Source organism: Micrasema longulum, unplaced genomic scaffold, assembly GCF_059751315.1.
Source record: "Micrasema longulum isolate JH-2025_06_02 unplaced genomic scaffold, ASM5975131v1 h1tg000747l, whole genome shotgun sequence".
NCBI classification, from domain to species: Eukaryota; Metazoa; Arthropoda; class Insecta; order Trichoptera; family Brachycentridae; genus Micrasema; species Micrasema longulum.
In genome coordinates, this window is record NW_028277941.1 from 975686 (window position 1) to 1002513 (window position 26828).

At 32.9% G+C, this 26828-nt stretch overlaps 2 protein-coding genes across 2 annotated transcripts in view; one reads left to right on the forward strand and one right to left on the reverse strand.

The window, feature by feature from the left end:
* LOC148279179 (uncharacterized) overlaps positions 1-17902 on the reverse strand; it is a 144992-nt gene extending 127090 nt beyond the window's left edge. The window contains exon 1 of the mRNA XM_088230335.1: positions 17504-17902. The gene's annotated coding sequence lies outside the window, so the exon portion shown is untranslated. The remainder of the gene's footprint in view (positions 1-17503) is intronic.
* A 729-nt stretch (positions 17903-18631) lies between these two features.
* Dus4 (Dihydrouridine synthase 4) lies at positions 18632-23403 on the forward strand. The gene is made up of 2 exons (XM_088230349.1): positions 18632-18865; positions 22345-23403. The coding sequence occupies exons 1-2, from the start codon at positions 18741-18743 to the stop codon at positions 23375-23377; spliced, it is 1158 nt and encodes a 385-aa protein (XP_088086475.1). The 5' UTR covers positions 18632-18740; the 3' UTR covers positions 23378-23403.
* Positions 23404-26828: the final 3425 nt, after the last annotated feature.

Genomic DNA, 26828 nt, shown 5'->3' on the forward strand with positions numbered 1-26828 from the left:
GCTGAGACGAAATTTCGGCCAACTTTTGGCCGAAACTGGCTGAAACCGAAACCAGTTACGATAATAGTCCGATTGAAAGACCCGATGCATTTAGTTTTTTTTATTTCTTTATTCAATGAATAATTGATTCGGTATTCTTATCTTTTAGATTTGACGTAGTATTTATATTTTCCAAAAAATGTATCAGATGAACATTGGAAGCAAATACAATGAAACCTAAATAAATAGTTCAACAAAATGCCGCGTTTTTACTCAAGCATCGTTCTGTATATTATTTAATATTGAAAAAATTTGCGTCTAGTACATTTATTATGTAGGAAACATAATATTAGAAAATTCAATTTTTTTATAATGTTTTATAATGTGGTTTCAATTATGCGAACACGTAACAACAAAAAAATGTGTTTTTGTTATGATTTCTTCTTATTCTCGGTGTATTCATTATTTTTTACAAAAAAATCAGGGAAAATTTTGTTCGCTTAGATCGCTTAACGAGTCAATTTTAAATTCTGAGAGCGGAATTTCGTTATATCTTTAAGGTATTGTAATTACATATTTCTGTGTCCGGGTGGATGTATTCTTACAGTTCTTTGTGTGAAATAAAACCAGAATCCTGGACGAATGTTTTCGGAATCGATCGTTACTCTCGAGTAAAAATACTGATTCAAATCAACTGGGAACACGTCCGCCTGGTAGTGTAAAGCTCTGGTTTCCTAGGAAAGCGGTGCCAATATCTAGCGCCCGTAATGAACGGTGATGCGGAAGACAGCCGTCTTAACGGTGTCTAGAGAGTGGTTTCCTAGGAAAACGGTGCCATTTATCTGGAGGCCGTGACAGCCTATATATCAAAAATATGCCCTGGAATGCGATCTGTCATATTTTTCATTAGTAATGAATCGTATGTCACAGTTTTTTTCTATTTTTAAAGAATTTTGAAGTAATGCGACCTTCTTGTGCACGAAAATTGTATTAAAAAAAGAGTCTACTATTTTTTAAGATTATTGAGACATTGTATTCAAGGTGAAATACTTGATATGATAATTAATACTGAAATAAATTAATGGTTGCATGCTTAAGGTCCCGGTTTCGGTATCACTTTCGGTTCCTATTGGGTCAAAAAGTTTTAAAGGTGGTTTACTGAAATATTTCACTATCCCTGAACTGACATCTGAAGCGTTAGACTGAGCACCTTGCTTTCGTGTTATATATAATCAAAATACGCTGCATTATTGGTATACCAATGCATTTCCCTGTGCAATGTCCTATGCACCGCTAAGTGCGGAGAAGGAAATAATGGTTAATGCAATAATTGTCGTTACTTAAATCTAACGCACATTATCGTATGCGTTATTCAGTATTACTTGAATCGATGAAAGAATATGAGCGTGTAATTTAAAATTAGTGTGAGAAGAAAAACAGACTTGGGTACATGAAAAAAAGTTTACAATACAATAAAGATTTCCACAGTTATGGAACAAGAATTGGAGATGATTTTAGGCTTTCTAAGGTGAGACTGACTGCAACTCAAAACAACCTTTACCATAAAAGTATTTTAAAAATTATGAGTCGCCAGTAAGTCTCGGGGAAGCTGGAAGCATCTCCACTTTCCGGCCGAAATGCTATTTTTATATTACTGATAGAGATATTTCGTTGGTGTGTTATGTCGTTTTTTAGATATATTTAATTTGGGTGTGTTGAGTTTAATTTTTAAATTATCATATTGTTATTCTAGAAAGTAAATTTAAGTTTATCTGTTAATTTACCATCTAAACTAATAAATTGTTTTGCATCTTGTTTATCAAAAACGGTAAAAATAAAAATATTGTTGATCTATTAGGTACTCTAATAGTCTTTTATTGGACCGGATGAAGTCCGTGATTTAATAATAATTGAGCTTGTACCGCATAATGTAGAAGGCAGAAAGCAGTCTTCAAACGCTACATCATAATTGTAGGTAGGTACACCATAATATATTGAAAAAAATCTACGGTGTCCATTCGTCACTAATGCAATGCAATTGTGCTTTTTCTTAAATGCGCAATTCTAGGCATTGAAAAAATATTATTTTTGTAAAAAATGTTTTTATAAGTTTTTTTGTTTTGACGCTGTTTTGCATACCGCAAAAGTCTTCTAGTGTGAAGTTGTAACTAGCTTAATTATTAGGCAGGTACTACAAAATTATCTCTTTGAATTTCGTACCGAAAAGTATAATACTTATTTGGTTCATAATAACAATTAAGTACCTAATTTCAATACATGTTTGGGAAATATACTAAAAAACTTACTAGTTTCATACGTGCGGCACTGGGACATACTCGTATTTTTTAAGGAATAACCTGCTTTTTTTCTATTTTAGATGCTTGTCAGCAGTTATGAAAGATAACGTGGAAAAAAAATTATGAAAAAAACACCATAGCACCTAGATCGATTGATAAAAAAAAATCTTGGATTTTTTTCTTGCAACTAGCAGGAATCGAACCCACGACGCCAATTTCACAACTGGCCGTCTAACCAACTGCGTCGCGGCACCTGCAAAAAGTTTACTTTATATACATATTACTGTATATACATATATAATATATACTCGTATGTGTACATAGATACAAATATAGTCAAAACAATAACTATCTCTGCAATTTATTATTAATAATGGTGTTTTTTTCATGAAAAGCTAAAAAGCTAGTCAAAATACAAATTTTTATGTTGTCAAATAAACGAATACTATGTAGGTAGTAAATGTGCATTGTAGAGCTGGTAAATATATAGTGTAGGTATCAACGTATTTATCGAATATATAGAATATTTAAGTGTAAAACAATTTGGAATAATGAGACCGCTAATGCAATGTGTTAAAGTTTTATTATTTTCATTATTACTTATTTTTGTTCACGTCCAAACCTAAATGGACGCGAATAAAAATAAACAATTTATAAAAATGAAATGCTTATAGAAAAACACACGTCAATAATTACTCTTCACTAGCCTCAGTTGATGCAGTCCGACTTATTAGCCGACGATCGAGCACAATCATAAACGTTTAAGAATATATAAACGGAAATCAACATAATTAAATAAATTACGAAGAAATTTTCACTGCGTGTAGATTCAACGACTCATAATCGAAAGCACTAAAATAATTTCATTTAAAAAAAACTTTTTTCTTTCTTTTATATAAATTTGAATTAGGTCGTGGTCTTTTGACGAGTGTCGCGGACTCACGGATCGAAGGTCCGAGGTTCGAACTCCGCTCTAACACAAATTGATTCCCATTTTCTAACAGTGAGTTATTTATGATTCTTTCAAAATGGCCATCCAAATTGAAATATATGGGCAAATCTTAAGAACGCAAACATTTTTTTTTTAAAAAACAACATCACATGATCATAATTTAATACGAAACTATTGATATTTTTATACAAAAAGTTTCAACATATATCCTTGGATTTTTTTCGTATTTAAATAATGATAGTTCATCAATATTTTTAACAGATGTATTATATCTTTTAAATGAGGAATATGGAAGTCTATGCATTCAAACACCTGTCATTTGCTGGTAAGATCACTTTGCACATTGTGTAATGTTTAAATAACAATGACAAGTCGCAAGCTCTGTAAATGCCAAGACTTCTACATTTTCTTCTCAAAAAGGTTCTCCACTCCATCTCAGCTAAAATATCTATCAAACTTGAGATTCGAGGATTTGAATCTATTATCTAATACTTACTAAAATGCGTGTGTAGGTTACATATGCATTTTTTAGTATAATGATAAAATAAATTGAGTTTTTCTACTGACATTTCTTGTTGGAACTGCATTTTAATTACAATAATAAAAATACGTATGTAGTTTTATTTCACATTTATTTATTAATTTGTAAAAACTACTTTGATTTAAACTCTTTTATTTCCATAATTTTATAAAATCATGATTTACAACCCTGCTTGCACTTGTACATAACATAGATATTTGTTTAGTCTCCCACCAGTCTGACGATATCGATCACGACAAAACCCGGTCACTGTTAAAAATTTATAAATGAAAGTGGAATAAATCTATGTACGTATTTTTGTTGTTATAAATAATGATAAAATACAGATTTTACTTGATTTTAATAGAAAAATATTTCTATTGATTTAATGTGTGTATCTCATATACCGTAACTCGTATTAACTTTAATTAACACAATTGTCATTTCTATTGTCTAATGCAATACACGAAATATTTCAGCCGAAAAAATACTTTTAGAAATCAAAATGTATTTTGACGCAGAGAATGGAACCTGAAACTTAGTCGTTTAATATGCTAACCACTAACTATAGCACTAATGAGGCAAGCGGATTTTCAGATTTTCACAGACTGACGCGACACGACGGTATTTTAATAATACACAAGTAACATTTGCAAGAACGTTCCTGATAAATAGGAACCCGCGAACAGAGTAGGTCAGTCTTTTAGATGTTAATAAATTATTGATTGCACCACAATAATGAAAAATCTTTACCTTACTCGAGAACAAGTTAGAGAAATTATGATTGATGAATAATATTTTTGAATACTAAACTATTTATAGTTTAATTTGTATAAGTCGAGCTGATGAGTTTAATGTTTTTATTTATACCATCGTTCATCTTCAGATAGCGCTATATTACCTACTACCTACTTTATGTCATGCTTAGAACCGTAATATTAATCGAAATCAATTATTAACAGGAGTTTATGATCAGTATTTTCCGTCCTCGGCGAGTGGAACGTGAATAAATTGACATTTGTTATCTGGCTTTTTTGTATGAAGATTTGTATAGGATTTTCACACCCTTAAAATGGCGACAGTTTATACAATATAATGACCCAACAAAACTTATTTTTGAAAAAAAACGAGATATTGAGCCTTAGAAGAAGATTTCAGCATTACGATAAACTAAAAAATAAGGTCGTACCATATTTACAAATACGTTAAATATCTATTCTAAAAATGACTGTTTTCAGTGATTTCATAATCTTTGAGAATTTTTTTCACTAATTTACAAGATAAAAAAAATAAAATAAAAGATATTGAGCCCTAGAAAAAAGTTTGAATTTTGACAAGGTATTTTTAAAATTTGGCTAGGACTACTACAAATACTTTAAATATCCCATCAAAATATCACATTTTGGCATTTTTCAGGCCACCCCCCCTTAAACGTTTAATTTTTAGTTAAACGTTTAATTTTATTAATAGATATTTTAACAACACTTATTCCATAAATTGAAAAGTAAATAAAATATATATTTACATAATGGAAAACAAATTGTATATTGTTATTCCTGTCTGTTTATGTTTTTCTTATGTTTATAAATGTAACTTGTTTTTGGCCGATGTTATCAAGTTTTGGTAGTAGGCCCTAATAAAAAATAAAAAAGTTATGGAGTTCAATCATAAACAAGAAACTTTGTACCTACTTAGAAAGGAACGGTTTTTACACGCCTTCAAGACACAATCAGGCATTTTGGGTTCAAATTAAATGTCAAACTCGCGTCAAAACCCGGCTGGCGGTTAAAAAACGACTAAATACGCGTTGGACACGGATCACTTGGGCATGAGTTAAGTGTCATAATTTTAGAAGGATTCAGGTGTATTATGTCTATAAATAGGTAGATGGTTTTATTTAAGAAAACCGAACCTATTTCTATGGTTACGTAAAAGCATAATGAAGCAACGTTTTATAAGTATACTAAATTAAGTTTTATATTATGAAGAAACGCGGTCTTACTTTTCGTCATACAAACGTATTCCCACGTTTTCTCCCTGAATTCTTGCATTAAATCAGTGTTTTTTTGAACACTATAGATATTTACCCGTGGCATATCCTTATTGTTTAGTTTTTACTTTTGTAATTGTTTATTATGGGAACTAGAACCATCTAAAAACCCGCAAAAGCGCCCAGTTTTATTTGCTGTCTTCGGGCGCACGAAATATGAAAACTGTTTTTGAAAAACGCAAGGAGGAACGATATAAAAAATTTATTCTGATACTGTCTAAAAAAAATTTAAAAATCGGTTTAGTTTTGAGATGCGGAAAACAGGGCAACGAAACGTCGACTTTGTCTATTTAGTTAGGCATAAAAGGTCCGAGATGCAGTTGTCTTTTTCGCACAGTATCTGGAAGGCATCTGCAAGACAATGACAGAGAAACAATACTCAAATACCTATTTATCAAAATTCTCTGACACCGCACTCACAATTTATGTAATCCAAAACACAAAAATAATCATGAACATGCAAATATTTAATTAACTAAATACAACAATTCATATCAAACTTTCGGTTGAGTTTATTTAATCTATATTAGAGTATATATTTCAATCCAGCAATAGCAAAGCAATGCCGGGTTCAGCTCCTATAATATATAAAAGTTATAGTACTACAATCAAACACATAAAAAATTAAGCCATATCAATGCATACTTTTTTCAAACATGTTTTTTTCAAATTTTTATCATGTTTATTTATTAAAATTGACAGTCATATATACAGTAATATATTTATAATGTAATAGATAAGTACTTAATACTAAACTAAAAATGACTTCAAACTTTTTATTAACAATACCTATACGTAATGCGTCATACGTCATATCCTACAATAATCGAACTTGGAAGATATAATGTTCACAATACAATTATAATACCTTTGTAAATTTAAAAGAAAAATAAAAGAATAGTATCCTTTTTACTTTTTACTCACCCACAACGATAATGCCTGCTTGTTGTCTCTGATTTCCTTTTTGAATTTATAATTATTCAAGTTCAATATATCACTCGCATTGGTTCCAATAATTTTATTATATAAATTGCAAATTCTATGTATGCATGCATTTTTTGCTGCATTAGTGTTGACGTTAGCACAGTAAAATAATTTGGTGTGACGGGTACGTTTAAAGGGTACATGAATAAGTAAATTGAGACAGTCAGTAATGTCATTTAAAAGCTTGAATAAAAACATTTAGTCAATCTGTCATCTATTATCCCAAGAGTCTTATCTCAAAATTGTAATGATTAAATTGGTAATTGTTACTGTATGATAGACATTTTAATAATTTATTTTGAACTTTTTCAATTTTATTATTGTGACTTTCAGGGAAAGGGGACCAGATTAAAGTTTCATGTTCAAGCCGACTTCAAACAAATGCGTAATACAACAATTTTAGGGTAGTTATATCTTTAAATAGATTAGTGAAAAATCCTAAAATTTTGATTGCATCGTCTGACATGTTCGATGTGGTCTAGTTTACAAATTAACAGAACACCGAGGTCCTAAATTATTTAAACATTCCAAAAAGATTAAGTAATAAGGTTATATTGATGACAAACGATTTTATTGTTTCGAGTAAAGGTGAGATGAAAGCATTTGGATATGTTTAAATATAATTTGTTTCGAGCACAATATAAATAAAGGCGGTCCAGATCTTCTTGAAGACACGTCCAATCGTTTGCGATTTTATCGGTCTGAATATTTTGGCAAAATCAGAATAGAGTAATATTTTTTTTTTATTTATTTTTTTTTATTTTTTATTTGGGATTTTTACAGCTATTACATAAACAAAATAAGTAGAAAAATCTTAACAATGCTAAAGTAACACTGTAAATATAATTACACATAATATATAATAAAATAAGTTTAGTAATTGTATTTGTGTGACGTTTGTATTCATGTGTATGTGAATGTGTGTATGCGTGAATGAATGAGGGAGAGGATACATGTGCGTGTGGGAATGAATGAGGGAGAGGGTGCGTGTGTGTGGGTGCGTAAGTATAAAAAATAATTGTTTAAAACTTGTAATTGTATTTAAAATGGTACAATAAAGAGCTTAGTAAAAAGTAAGAAACCTTTTTGTTAAAATTCAAATCAAGAAATGATATAAATTGTTTTTTTTTTTTTTAAGTATGTTAAATTTCAAAACCGTATTCTGAAAAAAAAAGCATTTTATATTAAAATTTAACTGATACACATCGAATGAATAATGTGCCACGAGTCCTATACAATACGGTAGGTAACCACAAAATGCAGTAAATACGAAATAATGACAACAATAAAATAAGGTTTGACAATACGCGAACGTTGATTCAAAACGAACACACAAATGCATATTATATGCACCTACATAATATATAAATAAGAACAACATATAAGTTTGATAGAAATGATTTAGATTATAAAAATCAGGTATCACAAACAGTTGGCCCTCAGTACGGGGATACATAATTACATTAAAAGATCTTCTCACTATAAAACTTATATTTGTTCAGGGATAGAGAGCAACGGAGAGGAGAATGCGGACAAAGACAATTTATTACCTATGGCAGTTTTGATAAATTTAATATTTTTGGTAAATATATCTATGTCGTTAAATTTCCTGTTATACGTATCCATAATACGGTTAATCGTTGCGTTTTTTGGCGAATTTGTTCTGCATTTAGGTATGTGGAAAAGTTGTGTATAACGCGTTTGTCTCTGTGGTACCTTAAGATGAATGCGGGTAACCAATTCGGGAGAATCTATTTTATCAGATATTATGTTGGTGAGTAACACTATATCAGCCGTGGTTCGTCTATCAGCGAGAGTTTGAATATTATGAAAAATGCACGCTTGGCGATAATCTGGGAAATTGAGATGTAGTCTACGGTTTAAGTTTTTTATAAACATTTTTTGAATTCTTTCAATTTTGCAGGAATGAATTTTATAAAAATATGGATGAGTGTTTGAGCTCTTCAACTATGTCATTAATATCCATAATAAAAAAATAATAGGACAAGATGAAAACCTTGTTGGATACACGATGGAGTTGTGCTATAAGAAGATCGGAAATATTTTATAGTTTTCCCTCTCTATTGCAATAAATTCCCTGGGTAGAGAAATCTCACCTTGTTTGCAAACATTTGAACGTACTCAAAATACTGTTGACATAAAAACGATTTTTTTTTTAATATCCATCTTAGAACAGGCTAAGCCATGTTGGATGGAGACTAACCTAATCACTACGCGTATTTATGTTAAATGCTATTGTGTTGTATACTCCCCGGTAATAAATATATAAATGTACTCACATATATGCAACAAATTAATAAAACAAAATAAAATATACAAATAGCAATACCTAATACATACCCAGTTGATTTCAATTTGTCAATATTATTTTTACCGTCGAGAGGTCAAGTACCCGAATGGGCGTTAGGCATGATGTCCGGTTATCGACAAAATAATAATTTCTCTTTAAAATTTTCTGCCTGTCATACGTAGGCCTTTTAAATGAAATCATGTTTTTTTGCACTTGAGAACCAACATAAGAAGCAGTAGCAGAAGAATTTAATGGGTACACTTCTAATGCTCAAGTAGGTACCTACCTACTTATCTCAAATAATTATCCAGTTCCTACTCAACAGTCAACAGTCTTAACACACAGCACTTAGATATATCATAATAATATAACCTTTAATGACGCGGGCAGGTGAACACTTGCAGTTACCAAACGTTAATGAATGGTGTTAAGTACGCTGACCTGACACTTTGTTTTTTCAATCGAATTATAAAAATCCAAATAATGATCAAACCAATTTTTTTTTGGGATTTTCGTGTGATTTTTTGTGTGAAAAAAACTATAATAGTTATTTTTTTTAAAATTGAAATATTTTTCATAACAATGAAATGAATTCAAATTGAACAACTAAAATATTTTTTTAAAACAATATTTATTTTAAAAAACAAACATTTTGAGGCAATTTTCAACTAGTCATTAATAACAGCTGTACTAACTATGAATCTGTTCTCTTAGCCTTTTTAAATCGGCCCTACGCGCCTCAGTGGATTGGCTTTTTGGGCCTCGCCTCGGTTAGTGAGGATCTCGGATGCAAATCAATATTTATTAATCATTTTTGTGTAGCGCCCTTGAAATAATATATTACGTAAATGACGATATATACGTTACCCACAATAATAAAAGACATATTACGATTTTAAATTTAAGGAAATTTATAAATATATAATATATTCTCAAAGTTATTTATGCTTCGTCAGCAAATAATAACTAGTTCTTGACGTAGTCTAGTCTAGTACGAAAATAGCGCTGTATACGTAATCAATAATAATTATAATGATCAAATACGCATCTAATATTATTTAGAATATTTCCTTATTTTTGCAATGTAAAAAAAATAATATAACAATGTTGATACAATAATTACAAATTCAGAACTGATCGAAAATGTAAATTTTATATTCAAGGATACTGAAAATATTTTTTAATTCTAAATTTGTTGAAAGTAAGAAATATTATCTCGCTGAACGAATATTATTATTCCGACATCTGTGTAGGTATATAACACGTGTGAGGGCAGAGGGTAAAAAGGGTCAACAGATATCGAAAGTAAATTTTAACGACTTTCACACATTTCGACTTGTATGTTTTTCATTACTTTCTTAGCTCAACGGTGTAAAATTACTGCGATAGCAAAACGCCCCGAATAAGCGGATGAAAGCCAATACTGGAAGAAACCATAGACAAAATGGACCGTTTGCATTATTTGTGTAAAGCGACAACTCCAGGTGGACCTCTGATTTAAAAGAATAATAAATTTCATAATTATAAATTCATTAGCAAGCGAGTTTTAAAAGTATTTCGCAAAGAAATCTCTTTATTTTGTCAGTATTATCAATTATTATAATTCTGCAACTCTATCGCGGACACGCCACTCTATTATTATTTATCATATTCAGATAGGGACGCTTTAAAAATCATCCTTTTAAAAAGGTAAAACACCCTAAATGAATTGCCAAAAGTGATTCAGCTATGCCAAATTGAGAATAATTTAGATACCACTCTCGTAATCTCATAAATAAGTCATATTATTTGCTCCAATGTATTATCAGAGTGGCTCAACAGTTTTGACAATTTATCGCAGACAGTAGACGCCTTCGCGTGTCATTGATGTTTTGTGATCGACAGGATCCTCAATTATTTCACTAGAACCATCAACTCTACTCACATACGTATTTTATAGCCATTATTTCTTGATAATGATATTGACAGTAATTACCTTTATTTCAACCATCAATTGGCTGTTGATAAAAAAATCACTCTGCAAGTTTTGAAATTTAGTCATTTAATATATTAATACTACTACTACTAGATATTCACCCAAAACATTATTAGTTACTCGCTAAAATTACTTTACTAATAGTAAGCATCTTGTAGAAAATAAAATTAATTACTTATCTACCTAGTTCACAAATTTTAGACACTGCCCCTAATGTTTTTCATTTGCATACGTTTGATTTGAAAAAAATATTTTTTTAAATAATTTTGATATTATTCAATGCCAAGTTTACAATTTGTATTCTTACCGATGTAGAATATCTTTAACAGATATTCATATAGTCGTTAAAAGTCATTATCACGCGCCATTGTTCTTAGACTTTGAAACAATGGTGATTGGACGCATAAAGATAATAAACCAAAATCAGTTATCAAAAATCCCATTTCCAAGATAAAAAAGAACGAATTTTTCCGAGTAGCTTAGCTTTATATATGACACGTATGGCTACTAAATACATACATGTACAAAAAAATGTAGGAATTGATATTATTAAACAAAAAAAAACTAATTTAGCGATACATTAATAATTTTAATAATCATCATCATGGTAATCCACAGCATTGGTAAACCAAACGCAGCGTATCTCGATTACCTGTCACGTTAAGGTAAGGTGATAAGTCTCACGCTCTAGGCGCCAGTCCGGGAAAAGTGAAATATTGCCGTTGGAAAACACTTAAATCTTTTGCGTTGACTCTGCCCGGAATCAAACCCGGGACCTCAAGCATGGTAGCCTAAAGAATGCCCTCATGACTACACACTGAGCTGACTTATCTCCAATTGATTTCCTTATTTAGGATTTTTACCTAAGAGCACTCATCGAACCGAAAACACTCGTCCAGGATTCTGGTTCTATTTCACACACGAAACGGTGTTCTTCATCTGTCCGGATGCGGAAAACAATCAATATATCGTAGGTACCGCAGTACTGCCACGCTGATGCTGTCGACATATTAATTTATTGGCAATTCTTAAAGTACATTATTTTCCGATCGATGCACTGATAGGCGTCAAAGATATACTTTTTATTAATTTATGAATTAAACTCATCTTACACTTACTTGTTTATAAATTTGTACAAACCAATTAAATTTTAAAAGTCGTCCGGTTTCGAAGTTACTACCTTATTATCAGGACTACAGATACTAACTTCGAATCGGGTTGTGGTCCCGTAGCTAGTTTCTCGCACTCACGGCTCAAAGGTCCGTGGTTCGAATCCCACTCTACCCCAACTTTATTCCCATTTTCTAATCGTGAGTTGTTTACAACCCGTTGAAAACGGTTCTCATAATTAAATATACGGGTAAATTATAAGAACGCAAATATTTATTTTTTCTAAAGAAAAAAAAAGAATTTAGAATCACTTGCTTTTTATTTATATTATAAAATGTAGTAAGAAAAAAATAATGAAAGAAAGAGAGAGTAAGAATATAATTTGAATCATAACGGGAATATGTTTAGAAGAGGACTCGAAGATGAATTTAATTGGTTATTTATTATGGGAAGTTTTCGGCTAGTTCTTTCTTATTTAGAAGACCGCAATCTATAATATACCATATTTCTGACTATGTATTACCTAGGGAAAGTAAATAAGTAGGTAGATATGTATTTAAATAATAATATAATAATGGATAATTTTTGGATAACCTCCATTAGGTTAGGTTAGGTTAGGATGTACCGATACGTTTTAGATAACCTAAGAGCGCATGATGTACCGATTTGTCTTTTTGATGTGTTGTGAATAATATTTGAAGTTCCTATATACAGACGTATAATAAATAGACCCGTTCTCAGGGTAGTAACGCCAGCTGCAGAGCAACCCGAAGTTAGCTATAGTTTACAGCTAAACAACGGGCCGTACGTACTCAGGTCGAGAATCGCAAACGCAGCGACGAAACCGCCCTAAACCAAAAAAAAAACGAAAATTTGCAACGCTTTTGTTCTACGCAATAAAGCTAAATGCCGGCTTTACAACTGTAGCGTGTTATTACTCTGAGGACCCGTTACTCCGTATTGATTGGTATATGTAATTGAATTGAACGAAACTGACGAATAGGTTGCTTGCATTTGATTATATTAAGTACCGAGAATGAATCTTCCTTACTAAAGAAGAAAAGCAATAGCGCGTATATCCCTTAATCCAACGCCGCGGACAAGACTTACTTGATTTGCATTGCACTTAGCGTAATTATTTTTTTTTAAATTTTATTTATTAAACGAGTTACAAAAAGATAAATATGGATACCCCATTCTTACATTAATGATTGTATGTGTATCGTGATATGCTACAGTTTTTTTTTCAAATTGTTGAGGGTAACGCAATATCCGCTATATCTGAGATAAACTTAGAGTAATGTGTCAATTTATTATACGTCATTGGTAATAACTCCATGAAGATCACTAATTTTCATGTTAAATATGATTATATAAATATGTAGGTACTTCCACTTTAAAAAAATCTTAATAAATCAATATTTTACCTTAGAAAAATAGCGTCACTCAATATTTAACATGGATTATTTTCCCGGCTCACAACACAAAGCGGGCTTATCAGAAAACTAGTAAAAATAATAGAGGTATGAATGGATAGTATTAAAATAATAGATCCGTCGTGGTTAATTAAAAATACACGGTAACAGTTCCGTTTCTTTTTAAAATTATTTCACATACTTGATGTCAAAAGGCGTCGCGAATTATAACATTGGGTTGGGATAGAGTATGTGGGCTTACGTAGGATGCGGTGTCAATTATTCACTCCCGAGGCTCTCATCTTTTGTGTTGCGAATACCTAGCTAGATTGACTACCTAGACTACCTAGACTACCTAGCTAGACTACCTACTACCTAGATTGTCAGAGAGATTTACTCCCGCTAAATTGTCAGTGGCTCCCTATGACGATATTATAACCCAGTGCTACGCAAGTTGGGCTAGGTCAAAAAAGGAATTTCAATTGGTAGGTAGGTCGCCTTCCTTTTCTTTATTTTCTAATGGATTTTCATCGTAACGACGAAACAGAAGTGACTCTACGAAGAATAACGCCTCCACGTGTTATGAAAAAATGCTTTAGTTACACTGTTTTTCTGAAAAACAGTACAGATAAGTACATATATTGTTTCATTCGAAATACAATCCAATTTATTGAATGAGAAGTTAATTGATTTGTCTTATTTTTTGGTACATTTATCACCATTTGACAATGGCAAAATTCTTTTAGTTACAGTGATGCACTGATAGGAATACGTTTTAAAAATAAAATAAACGTGAGTTAAAATTATCTTTCCCTTCCAAAAAATCCATTGAAAAGTAATAAATGGGTCAAAATTATAAGGAATTCAAGAAAAGTTAGTAAGTTAACGTTAAAATACAAACTTTTTTAAAGACCAAAAATTGGTACCCTTCAATTTTTGGTAGCATATGCATACTCGTTGAATGCAGCCCTGGTGTAGATAAACAGTACTCAGTAACTATGGGTACGTTTTTGTGTCACTACTTCTTAAAATATTTTACTCTATGGGCATGTCTATGTATAATATAGAATTTATATATAAAAAATAAGAAACTACGTGTTAGTTTTGATGTGTTTTTTCTGGTAGTGCCTATTTCAATTTATGTTGAAATTTTGTTAGTTTAGTTTTATGTTTATCATTACAATTATTATTTTATGTTATTCTTGTACTTATATTTTTGCTGTCTATTGTTTGTATCTATATTGTTATTCCTTTCTGTTTGTGTTGTTTTTATATTTATTGTAAATTAATGTAACTTGTTTTTGGTAGAAGGCCCTAATAAAGGAAGAAAAAAAAACAAACCAAAGAATTTTCGGGTTGACATTTCTGTTCCTACCAACACGAAAAGTCGCGTGATTTAAATCAGTTAATCACAGGACGTGTGGGTTTATTCTAATAACCAATTAAAAAAACATTGGCGATCTTTACAAACAGTTTTATCATTGTTTTATTCAGATATTGTGTTTTAACAAGTGAGGATTTGTGAGAATTTGTGAGGAATTGAATACAATTGGTCACCTGGGTGATACTTTAAATCTTTTTTACTCCCTGAGAGTGATTAATTAGGAGATGTTAATTTTTTGCATGCGTGTACACTTTTCTTCATATCTGGCCCCACTAATGATTATACGTCAAATAAATATGAACATGTGAAATCAAACATGATGATTTTTATTTAGAACATTATTGCGACCTTAAGCATTACCTAAAATACTCCATTATGATGAATTGACCCAATCTTATTAAAAATTTTACCGTTTTTTATACAGTTTTATACATCATTTGACGTTTAATCATCAGTGTGCCCATTATATGAAGCAAAATGTCATCGCATTAAAAAAAAACAAATTAACCACTCTCTAGGGGGTAGAGAAGATTCAGAATACCACCCCTGGGAAGAGGAGAAAAATCGTTGCCCATTGTGAAGAAGAGTATCTACACGTTTGAGGAAATCGCGAATTTTTTAGCGGTGGAGCAACAAAGTCAGGTGTCAAGAAAAGTAAATAAGAATCCAAAAATAAAATTTCCCAAATTCTCTAGGGCGTAGAGAGGATTCAAAATGGTGTACAAGTTTGTGACAGATCCATTCTTTAAAAAAAATGTAAAAATAGTTTGCAAGCGAAAACCCCGATAAAAAAGCTGTATCTCAACCAGAAACAAATGTAGAAACGCGTCGAATAGACTCTGACATACAAGGTATGAACGGAAAAAGATTTGGGCTAGATTGTTTAGGGCGACGAGACCGAAATTGGCATCTTCGGCTGTTATGGAGTGAAGTTTGTTCGCCACCGACTTGGAGACGATTTTTTGATCGAGTGTACCGCGGCCACTATGAGGCAATGGGTCAATGGGATGGTGTGGGGCAGCATTACTGGGCGGCTAGCAGTCATTAAAGGCAATGTCAATGCAAAAGAATACCAAGAAGCAGTGTTAGAGGTGAAACTGTTGCCTATAATCGAAAAGTTATTCGAAGGAGACCCACAAAGATGCATTTTTCAACAGGAGGGAATGCCATACCATACAGCCAGGAGTTGCACAGTATGGTTCAGTGACCACCACATAACTGTCCTGGCATTGCCACGCAATATCCGGTTTTAAATCCGATAGAAAATCTAAGGTCAAGACTAGTGATGGTATCTCGAAAAAATCCAAGCAAAAATTAAAATCCTGGCCTGGTTCCATGTGATTACATTTGAAGATTTGCGGCGCCTGGTGCACTTGATGCCTTGACAATTCGAAGCGGTTCTAAAAAACATAGGATATCCAACGAAATACTAATTGTTTTATACTTCCTTCAGTTTGTTTGTAAATTCATCAATTGTATTTTTTTTTTCATATTTCAAAAGTTTGCCTATAAAACTTATTTTGAGCGTTTTTTTTTTGACAAGTGATCTCTTAGAATTATATGGAAATGATTATTATAAACACTGATTAGAATATAAAATATACGTGAAAATAAACTGAGAATGGTGAATAAATGTGAAATTTTAAAGAATTTCTAAAATTGTCTACAGTTTATTTGTATACCATATAACCAAAAATGTATATAAGGAAGGGTTAGGGGATCAACCCCCTTAAGGAGGGTAACTCCTCCCCCCCAACCCCCATCGATAAATAATTTATAGTAGATACCTATAAGTAATTTTGAAAACCCCATAGGTACCTACTATATTTTTTTTACTTAAACCTTAATAGCATGAGATACTTAAAAAACCATAATCGACGGGAACGCTAGTTTTCCATCTTCATTATTTCTCTTTTACCCCCAGTGGTTCATAGGGCGCTTCACTTGTAACCTAAATACACCGTATTTCACACCGTGTCCGTAATGTTTTAGTCAAAATTGAACGTATTTTTCAAGGTAAAGAAATTTAATATACTAGGTACGTTTTTCCAAGAGAAGGTGAATAAAAGGAATTTAATTATTTTTAAAAAATTGTTTTCGACGTCAGGTTCATTTTTTTAAATAATAATAATCCATTAGGTTTTGTGTATATTATTCGGTTTCATTGTATTACTAAAATTATTAATTTTTGAAATCCACGTTTTCGGAAGCTCGAGTGTAATTTATTCTGAAAATGATAATATTGAACATCTAAATAAAATACGATACATACAACAATAACAAACCATCACACCGTTTCCCCGTAAGGGTAGGCAGAGAGGAAAGAACGCTATATCACTCTAGCTTAGCATACATATCTCGCTTCCTCTACATGCATACATCTTCTCATGCACACGCTCCGATTATTCCGACTTTTGACATGTCCATCTTTAAATATTTGTTGGATTTGGTCATGTACACATCTACGTTAAAAAGGGTAGATATTGCATCAATAAAATTTTTTAACATCGTAAAATAGATACTCACCAGATCAGGATACTGTTCATATCTTTTCACGTACACTTTAAACCATGGTTGTTTTAATCACTTTACAAACAATGGGACGTTTATTAGAATATAAAAAAATATAACTTTATATGCGGATATGTATGAAATATAATTTTATTTAAATACAACATAATACGTGATTGTTTGTTTGTTTTGTTAGTTTTAATGTTTTATTATAACTGTTATGATTTGAGCTTTTGATAATAATTATCTTAAGGCACTATATTATTTATTTCCAAATTATTTAATCATATGTTATTTTAATCCAATATTTGTAGAATTGGTTAACACGTGGAGACAAATTGATCCTCGCGATGGAGCTGTTCAAAATAATACAATGCGTGCGGCCGATTAACCACAGAGGTATCATTGATTTGAGCCTGTGATTTAAGATTTCGCGGCAGAAGTTAAAATAACTTTACAAGTGATACTTGTGCGCCTCTAGCGGCAAAAATTGTAACACAACTGACAGTTGTATCATCATTTCGATGCCCGTTTGTAAAAGGTTGTATACATCTTATAAACAAATGTGTGTAAAAAAAATTAATCAAAAAATGTTATCTTGTGTTCGCATAAAAATTATCCACATTTTTTAATTAATGCGCTTAACAATATTAATTTATTATTATTGTATTTGGCATTATAGTTCGTAAATAAAAACCTAATGCCGCTTATACATTGTTTTTGTTGACAAATTTAATATCAGAATATTTTTTCTTTCTTATTCGGTTCCCAGTTTTAATCAAATTTACATAATTTGCACAATCCATGACTGATTCGACAATTGTTATTTAACGAAAAGGTAACTTCGTTGGTAATTATTTTTAAATATGAATTATTTCATGGATATAATACATAATTGATATATTTATTTAACCTGATTATATGCTAAAACATTTTCGCACAAAATATGCTAATCAAGTTGCAAGAATGGGGGGAAACCGATTTACTAAATAATAAATCTATGAATCAACGAAAATTTTTAATTAGCAGTAAATACGAACATCTGAAATAATTTATTATAGGTACCTAATTTTTTAAGTTTGGTATGTTCACTTTACGTTTGTACATGTCTATGGATTTTTTTTTCTCTGTGGTTTTATATTTTCGACACAGTACGCGTCATGTGTCACATCATTTAAAATGTCATTTTCTTCCACCACAGGTGTTAATGTATCGCTATAATTAAAATTATTATTAAAGAAACGCTAAAAAAATGGAAAAATTAAAAACAAATATTCCTTCTTTGTTTGCTGAAATAAAAGAAAAAAATAAATATCTAAAAGTTTGTGCTCCAATGGTTCGATATAGTAAATTACAATTTAGAACCTTGGTTAAAAGGTAAAAACTTTTTTTTTTTTTTTTAATGTTATATTTTGTCATCGAATTGCAAAATTAGTTTTATTTCAGTTTAGGTCAGTTTTGAATTGTTCGTGGAAATTTCTATAGCCAGTTATAAATCTTTAAAAATGTTTTAATAGTCATTCAATCTTATGTCCGCTTACTATTTAAAGTCACTGACATATAATAAACTCACTAACATATAATGAATCGGGTCGTGGTCCCGTGGCTAGTGTTGCGGACTTATGGATCAGAGGTCCGAGGTTCGAACCCCACTCTACCCCAACTTGATTTCCATTTTCTAATAGTGAGTTATTTTCAACTCGTTGAAAATGGTCACCAAAATTGAAATATTTGGGTAAATTATAAGAACGCTAATATTTCTTTTTAAAAATAAAATAAAACCACCCTTACTAGCTAACATTGCATTGCCCCACAGACATATAATAAATAAATTCATTATTCCTGTTAGCTGCCACTACATCCATGATGTAGCAAATGTTGAATTGTCCTTAACAATTTGGAAGTATTTCCTCACTTCGTATTTATTTCTGTGTAGCTTGTAACCATACCATGGCACTAGCTGGCACTCGTTATTTTACTTTAAAAATTGTGAAAAATGTGAAATGTTTTAAGGTACATTTTTACAATTTTAAACTTACCTTAACTTTTTCGCAAGTTTCCTTAAGAATGTGTATGACGAGTTAATTCCAGACTATAAGATTCCAACCTCTACTTTTGATAACTATCACTCTTTCAAACTGTCATATCGTCCTATACATATATATATACACTAGATGTGGCACTAAGCACCCGTCTTGTGTTCCATACAACTGAGGTTGGAACTTATCTTGTATTTGGTGGGAAATGTTTACATAGGCGTAAAAGGGCGCAACGTGCAGTTATGAATTCACAGTAAACCAACATAAACAGTTAATCTTTTTTACTCTACTACTCATTTTGCATGGTAATGTTGATGCGGCATGATGAGGTAACGCTTGTATTTAATCAATTATACCTCAGTGCATATCATGGGGTAATTACTACAACTCTGAAACTTCGGAATCAGAAATTTTTAATCAACCTTTAAAAACACTTTTTTGTATCCTTCATGAATGTTACAAATAGCTAATTCGTTCATTCAAATCATGATAATATTCTTGATATACCTGTTTATTTGTAGCATTCATGGAGAATACAAAGAAGTGTTTTAAGTAGTTAATAAAAAAAAATATTTTGAAGTTACCTAGTTGGAGTAATTATCCCGTGATATTCTTTTGTCTTGCATGAAGAGGTTATCAGCAGGCCCTGACAATGTCTCACATTTTTCAATAAACTTTTATCAAGTAGAAATCTAGCTATATAACTCAAATTTTAAAAAACAGAGATGACACAGATAATAAAAAGTAATGTCCTATGGATCCAATCAGTTTTACCCTTACTTTTTCAGTCACTCATCATCATTCCTTTTCCACACCTAACGGTGCATAGGACACTGCATTAGTACACCAATCGCAGCGTATCTTTATTATTTTTGTTACATGGAGGTAAGATGATCAGTCGTATGCTTCAGGTGCTAGTCCAGGGACTAAGAAATATTCTGGTGTGAAAACACCCTTTTAAATAAATATTTCATATCAACAATGTTGGGAATCGAACCAGAAACCTCTCGCATGGCAGGCAAACGCGCTGATCATAACTCCACGAGGCCGAGTCATTCATACTTGAACAAATTCAACATCGTGTCTCAGACATAATACATAGTCAACGGCATGGTTTTTCAAAGGCGAGGTCAACTGCCACATACCTAATACTTTACTCTTTTCTCATATATTATGTATTATTAGATTAACAGTTGATTTTTTAAATTGGCTGTAGTATTGTTAATATATTTCTACTTATTTTTTTATGTAATAGCTATAAAATTCCTGAAAAAATTTAAATAATAATAATAATTACATTTCTAAAGCCTTTGATTTGACAGCGATTTTATAATACAATTATACACATATTACTAAGATCTCACACAAGATATTACTAAGTTTGTAAATTGTATTGTTTGGGGTTTTTTTTAGAAGCTATCCTCCATTGGTTTCGAGCATACCTATTTATTCATTTATAATATTTATCTATCTGATAGGTAAATATTAATATGTTTGAATCTGACTGTTTCTCTGCCTCTAGTGGTCTCCTACAAGACAGTCATATTCTATACTGTTTCTAGTTGTGGCGGCCTCCGTGGTGTAGTGGTCAAGACGCTTGACTCACGCACGGAAGGTTCCGGGTTCGATTCCCGGTGAGAACACAAAAATTAAAATGTGATTTTTCTCAAGCCTGGGTGCTCTGTGATGTAATTCACCACTGTAATTAGGCCTCCTGGCCTGTTGTGGTGCAAAAGAAAATGTAAATGTAGTTTTTGTGAATGTTTTTTCCCTGTTTTCGTGATTCTAAGGTTTTGCTTTTTGCAGAAGATGTAAATTTTTTCAAGAAATAACGGACACCAACCATTGTGAATCTCTACAATCAAATGTTAATAATTTATATAATTGGTATGAAAAACATAATGTGTTTCTGAACATTGAAAAATGCAAAATGTTGACATTCTACTACAACAGGAATCCCATCATTTTTAAGTAAAACATACCCTTGGAAAAAGTCACAGAGATGTCTGACTTCATTCTATTAGATGAAAAACTGAGTTGTATTAAACATATACAAAACATAAAAAATAAGAGCGGGATTTTTGCTGCGGACGATACAGGATTTCGAGTCTATAAACATAATAAAACCTTGGGATTTTTGCTGCAAACGATACAGAATTTTGAGTATTTCAAAATAATGAAAACTTTATATATTGCCCTAGTGCAGTGGTTGGCAAACGTGCTTTAAAAATGTGAAAATGATATATTTATTCTATCTACCCCGAGCTTGTAATGCGGCCAGGCCGCTGTCAGCTACAAGCTCCTATGCATCCTTTTAAATATCCATAGTTCTATATTCATTAGTTTCCGTTTCCCATAGTTCTGACATGAACTGCCAATAAATTATCAGGAATTTGATACCTTTTAGAGTAGTTAAGCGTGGTTAAGGCTATAAGGTCTTCTCTTATATCTATACTAGAGGGAGACGTCCACATTTATGGCCCAGTTAATCATACTGCTTCCATCAGAGATGTAGATACCTAAATAACTAATGAATTTTTTATTTTTTTTTAATGGAATAACCCGCTGAGCCTCTATTTTGAGGCTTGTCAGCAGGTGGGATAGAGGGGATATGGAAGAAGGTAATGAAAAATACACCACAACACCCAGACCAATTGAGGAAAAAATCTTTTGTGGATTTTTTTCTTGCAACTGGCGGGAATCGAACCCGCAACGCCAGTTTCACAGATAGCCGTCTAACCAACTGCGCCACGGCGCCTTTCAAATTGATTTGATGAAATTGATAAATTACTTGACTGGTTTTTCTATTTTTTACAGATATGGAGTAGATGTTTGTTTCACTCCAATGATTTTAGCAGATTCTTTTTGTAGAAGTTCAAAGGCAAGGATGAATGAATTTTCCACCAGTACAACAGATTGTCCACTCATAGTACAATTTGCAGCTAAAACAGTACACGATTTTGTTGGCGCTGCTGAAACAGTGTACCCTTATGCAGATGGCGTTGACTTAAATTGCGGCTGTCCACAACGCTGGGCAATGAAAGATGGTTATGGATGCAGTTTATTAAATAAACCAGAAATCATTCATTCACTAGTACGCAATTTTAAGAACTGTTTGCCTGCTTCTTTTAGTATGTCTGTTAAGATAAGACTTCTAAAGGACCTTAATGATACAATAGAACTATGCAGAGGTCTGGAGCATTGCGGTGTTAATTTTTTGACAGTCCACGGGAGAAAACCTTGGCAAAAATCCAGTGATCCGGTGGATACAGAGGCTATAAAAGAAATTAAAAAATCTCTTCAAATTCCTATAATTGCAAATGGTAGCGTAAAATATTTAGATGATGCAAATAGATTATATCAAGAAACCAACTGTGATGGTGTTATGAGTGCACAAGGAATTCTAACAAATCCGGCTTTGTTTTCTGGGGTAGACACTACACCATTAAACTGCGTGCAAGATTGGCTAAGCATCTGTAGCAGGCAAGAATCCATGACATTCCAGTGTTTTCATCACCACCTCGTTTTTATGCTTGAAAAAACATTAAACAAAAAGCAAAAAAGGATATTTAATAATTTATCTACCCACGAAGAAGTTTATAATTTCATTGACGAAACTTTCGGCATAAAGCCAGAGACACCAAATAATTTATTTATAGAAAGAATAAACTGTGAGTTTAAACATGTAGACTATGCAATGTTAAAAAATATTTACTCAACAAATCGGTCAGATAGTTTAGAAATGAACTATGATTCTTCATTATCTAATGGAAAATATTTTACTAATACTATATCTCAAGATTATTGTGATTTGGATAATATGGAGTGTTCAATATTTAATGAAAATTAAACTAAATAAAATACGACTTCAAATGATATTTATTGTTCCAGTAATTTTTTTGTACCTCCTTTAACCTTGTCAATATTAAGTTGTAAATACTTTTATAGTTAGGGTTTCCTAGGACAGCGGTGCCCGTATCTTAATGGCCGTAGTGAACGGTGATGCGGTGGACAGCCGTCGTAACGGTGACTAGAAAGTAGTTTCCTAGAAAAAGGGTGTTGATAACACCGTTAAAAATAAAACCACTGTCTAGTCACCGCTACGACGGCTGTCCATCGCATCACCGTTCACTACGGCCGTTAAGATACGGGCACCGCTGTCCTAGGAAACCCTAGCTTTAGAATAGCTTGCGACAGCATATAGTTGTAGGATTAGAACAGTGAATAGGATAAAACGAAAACATTTCTTATTAAACTTCTTTATTAGACTTGATTCATACAATCACTTTTAAGATTTCAACTGGGTCTCCGCACAACGCCGCTCGTACATTGACTGGCGTCTCGCATCCGCTTCCGCCCGGTGTTGCCAGAATTCCCACAACTCGGTCATCCTGCAAGTCATCCGCCTCGGATGAATCATCATCGGTGTCGTCCACTCTCCAAGGCTTCATCAGGTCTGCTGACGCCGTCGTCTCCCGTGAGCCTTCAGTTCCACCAACTCTTAGCAGGTTATATCTGTCTTTCCCACATACTTTGGTGACCTTGTATGGTCCAAAGAACTTAGCACAGAGCTTTAGACCAGGTCCATATTGACTTCGCTTCACTGCAACTAAATCATCAACAGCATACTTGTTACTAGCTTTCCTTTTCTTATTAAATTCGCGCCGGTTCTCTCTTTGTACTTTTTCGATTTCCTGCCTTGCAGATTCACGCACTTCTTCCCGCTCACTCATAAATTGTTCCAGAAGCTCAGTGCTGATTATTTCTTCAATCTTGAAGTCCTCCTGACTCCTTTGCTTTTTACCTACCAATACTTCAAATGGTGTGCGACCAATACTTCTTTGGAATGTGTTGTTTAAAAACTGCTGTGTCCTACTGGTAAATTTGTACCACTTAGTGGGGTCATCTATGCTAAGCTTTGATATGACAGCAATGATAATCTGGTGCATGCGTTCTACTTGCCCATTCGCACGTGGTTGTCCAGTTGTTATGTTGATAAGCTCAATATTTTGTATCTCACAGTATTCTTTAAATTCCGTGGACGTGAATGCAGCACCTCTGTCTGTTATAATTCTTCTGGAATTCCCGAACGTCTGTTGCTGCAGGTTCAGGGCATTTAAAACTTCTGTAGTATTTGTAGTCTTTGTGCTATAGATCCACACAAACTTAGTAAAAGCATCTACTATTGTTAGAATATATTTATAGTTTTTATTTGTTGAAGGCAGCGGTCCTAAGTGGTCTATGTGATAAGTGTCTAATGGGCTATCACCTTTGTCTATAGGATGTAGGAAACCTTCCCGCTTTCCTCTCTTTCGGTCTACTAATATACAGGCCACGCAATTTTCAATGCATCGTTTTATTTTTGCTGCACAATCTTTTATCCAGAACTCTCTCTCTAGAAGTTCTCTTGTCTTGGTAATGCCAAAATGGCCACGATCATGGTACATTCTTATTAATTCAGTCTGCATAGTTTTTGGAACTACTATAAGCTTATAGCCTCCTTGTTCCCTGTAGACTACTCCTCCATCTAAGGTGTAGTCTTCGTGTCTCTTCCCAAGAGTGAGTAACTCTCGTATGGCATTTAAATACTCATCGTTGGATTGGGCCCTTCTCAATCGCGCTATTAGTTCGTTTTCAAGAATAAAGCAATCAACAGGGTGTCGGCTTAGTGAATCAGCGTGTCTTAGTCTCTCGCCAGCTCGATGTTCCACGACGTAATCATACTCTTCAAGCAGTAGTGCCCACCTGGCGACTCGTGGTGCGAGATCCTTCTTCTTCAGGGTAAGGACAAAGGCCTTACAGTCTGTCACAATCTTGAAGCTCAGTCCCAATAGGTAAACTCTGAATTTCTTTAAAGCATTTATAATCGCAAGTACCTCTAGTTCATAGCTGGGATATTTTCGTTCTGCATCTGTTGTCTTCTTACTCATATAATATACGGGATGCATCTTATTATCGTACGGATCCTTTTGAAGTAAAACTGCACCGTATCCCTCGCAGCTTGCATCTGTGTGTAGTTCAGTTGGTAAATGAGGATCATAGATCTTTAAAACGGGGTCATTTGACAAAATCTTCTTCAACATCTCAAAGGCCGTCTTTTCCTCGATTTCGAATATGAATTCATTTTCCTTCTTCAGTAGATTCGTCAGTGGTTTTGCTATTTTAGAATAGTTATGTATAAACTTCCGAAAGTATCCTGTCAGCCCTAAGTAAGACTGGACATCTTTTAAGGTTTTCGGTATTGGATACCTAGTCACAGCGTTGGTCTTTAATCTACTCGGTCTAATTTCATTCTCTTGGATCTCATGTCCGAGATACTCTACGGACCTCATCAGTATTCTGCACTTCTTCCAATTAATTATTAGTCCATACTCATTCATTCTATTCAGGACTAGTTCCAATCTTTGTAGGCCTTCTTCTTCATCGTTGGAAGGAACAATTAGGTCATCTAGGTAAGTAAGGACAATTCCACTCAGCATCATATCTCTAAACACAGCATTGATGAAAGTTTGAAAAACAGCTGGTCCGTTGGATAAACCAAAAGGGGTTTTCAAGAACTCAAATTGTCCATTTGGTATGATAAACGAAGTGTATTTGATGGAATTATCTTCTACTGGTACATGGAAAAATGCATTTTTCAAATCAAGCGTAGTGAAAACTTTGGCATTTCGTAGTTTGTCTATTTGATCATCTATCAGCGGGATTGGAAATCTTTCTTTGATCGTCTTCTTGTTAAGTCTCCTGTAGTCTATGCACAGACGCATCTCCCCACTTTTCTTTTTTGACAACACTACTGGACTCGCGAAGTCGGATCTGCTTGGGCGAATAATCCCATCGTTGAGCCATTCCGCTACTTGGTTATTTACAACTTCTAGTTCCCGAGGGGATAAACGTCGGGGTGGCTGGTAAATGGGTGCCTCATCTTCCAAAGCAATTCTCATCTTAATATTTGTTTCTTTAACTCTAGGCAACTCCCTAGAATAATTGAAGGCCATTGTGTTTATTCTCTCTCGGTAAATCTCGTCTCCTAACTCTACATGATCGTAGTTATCTTTTGTTTCGATTAAGTATAAACTCTTTACTTGTTCATCTACAGTATTCTCTGTGACTTCAACTCCTCCAACACGCACCATCATGTCGACGTTCTGTAAAATAGCCCTGCCAAGGAGGACTGTCATGGGAAGCACTGCGTCATGTACTATATGAAAGGTAGTTGGGAACTCACAATCATCTATCTTCATCATCGTCTCGAAATGTCCAACTGTGGTCACCTTTTTTTCTGCTATTCCTCGGAGCTCTAA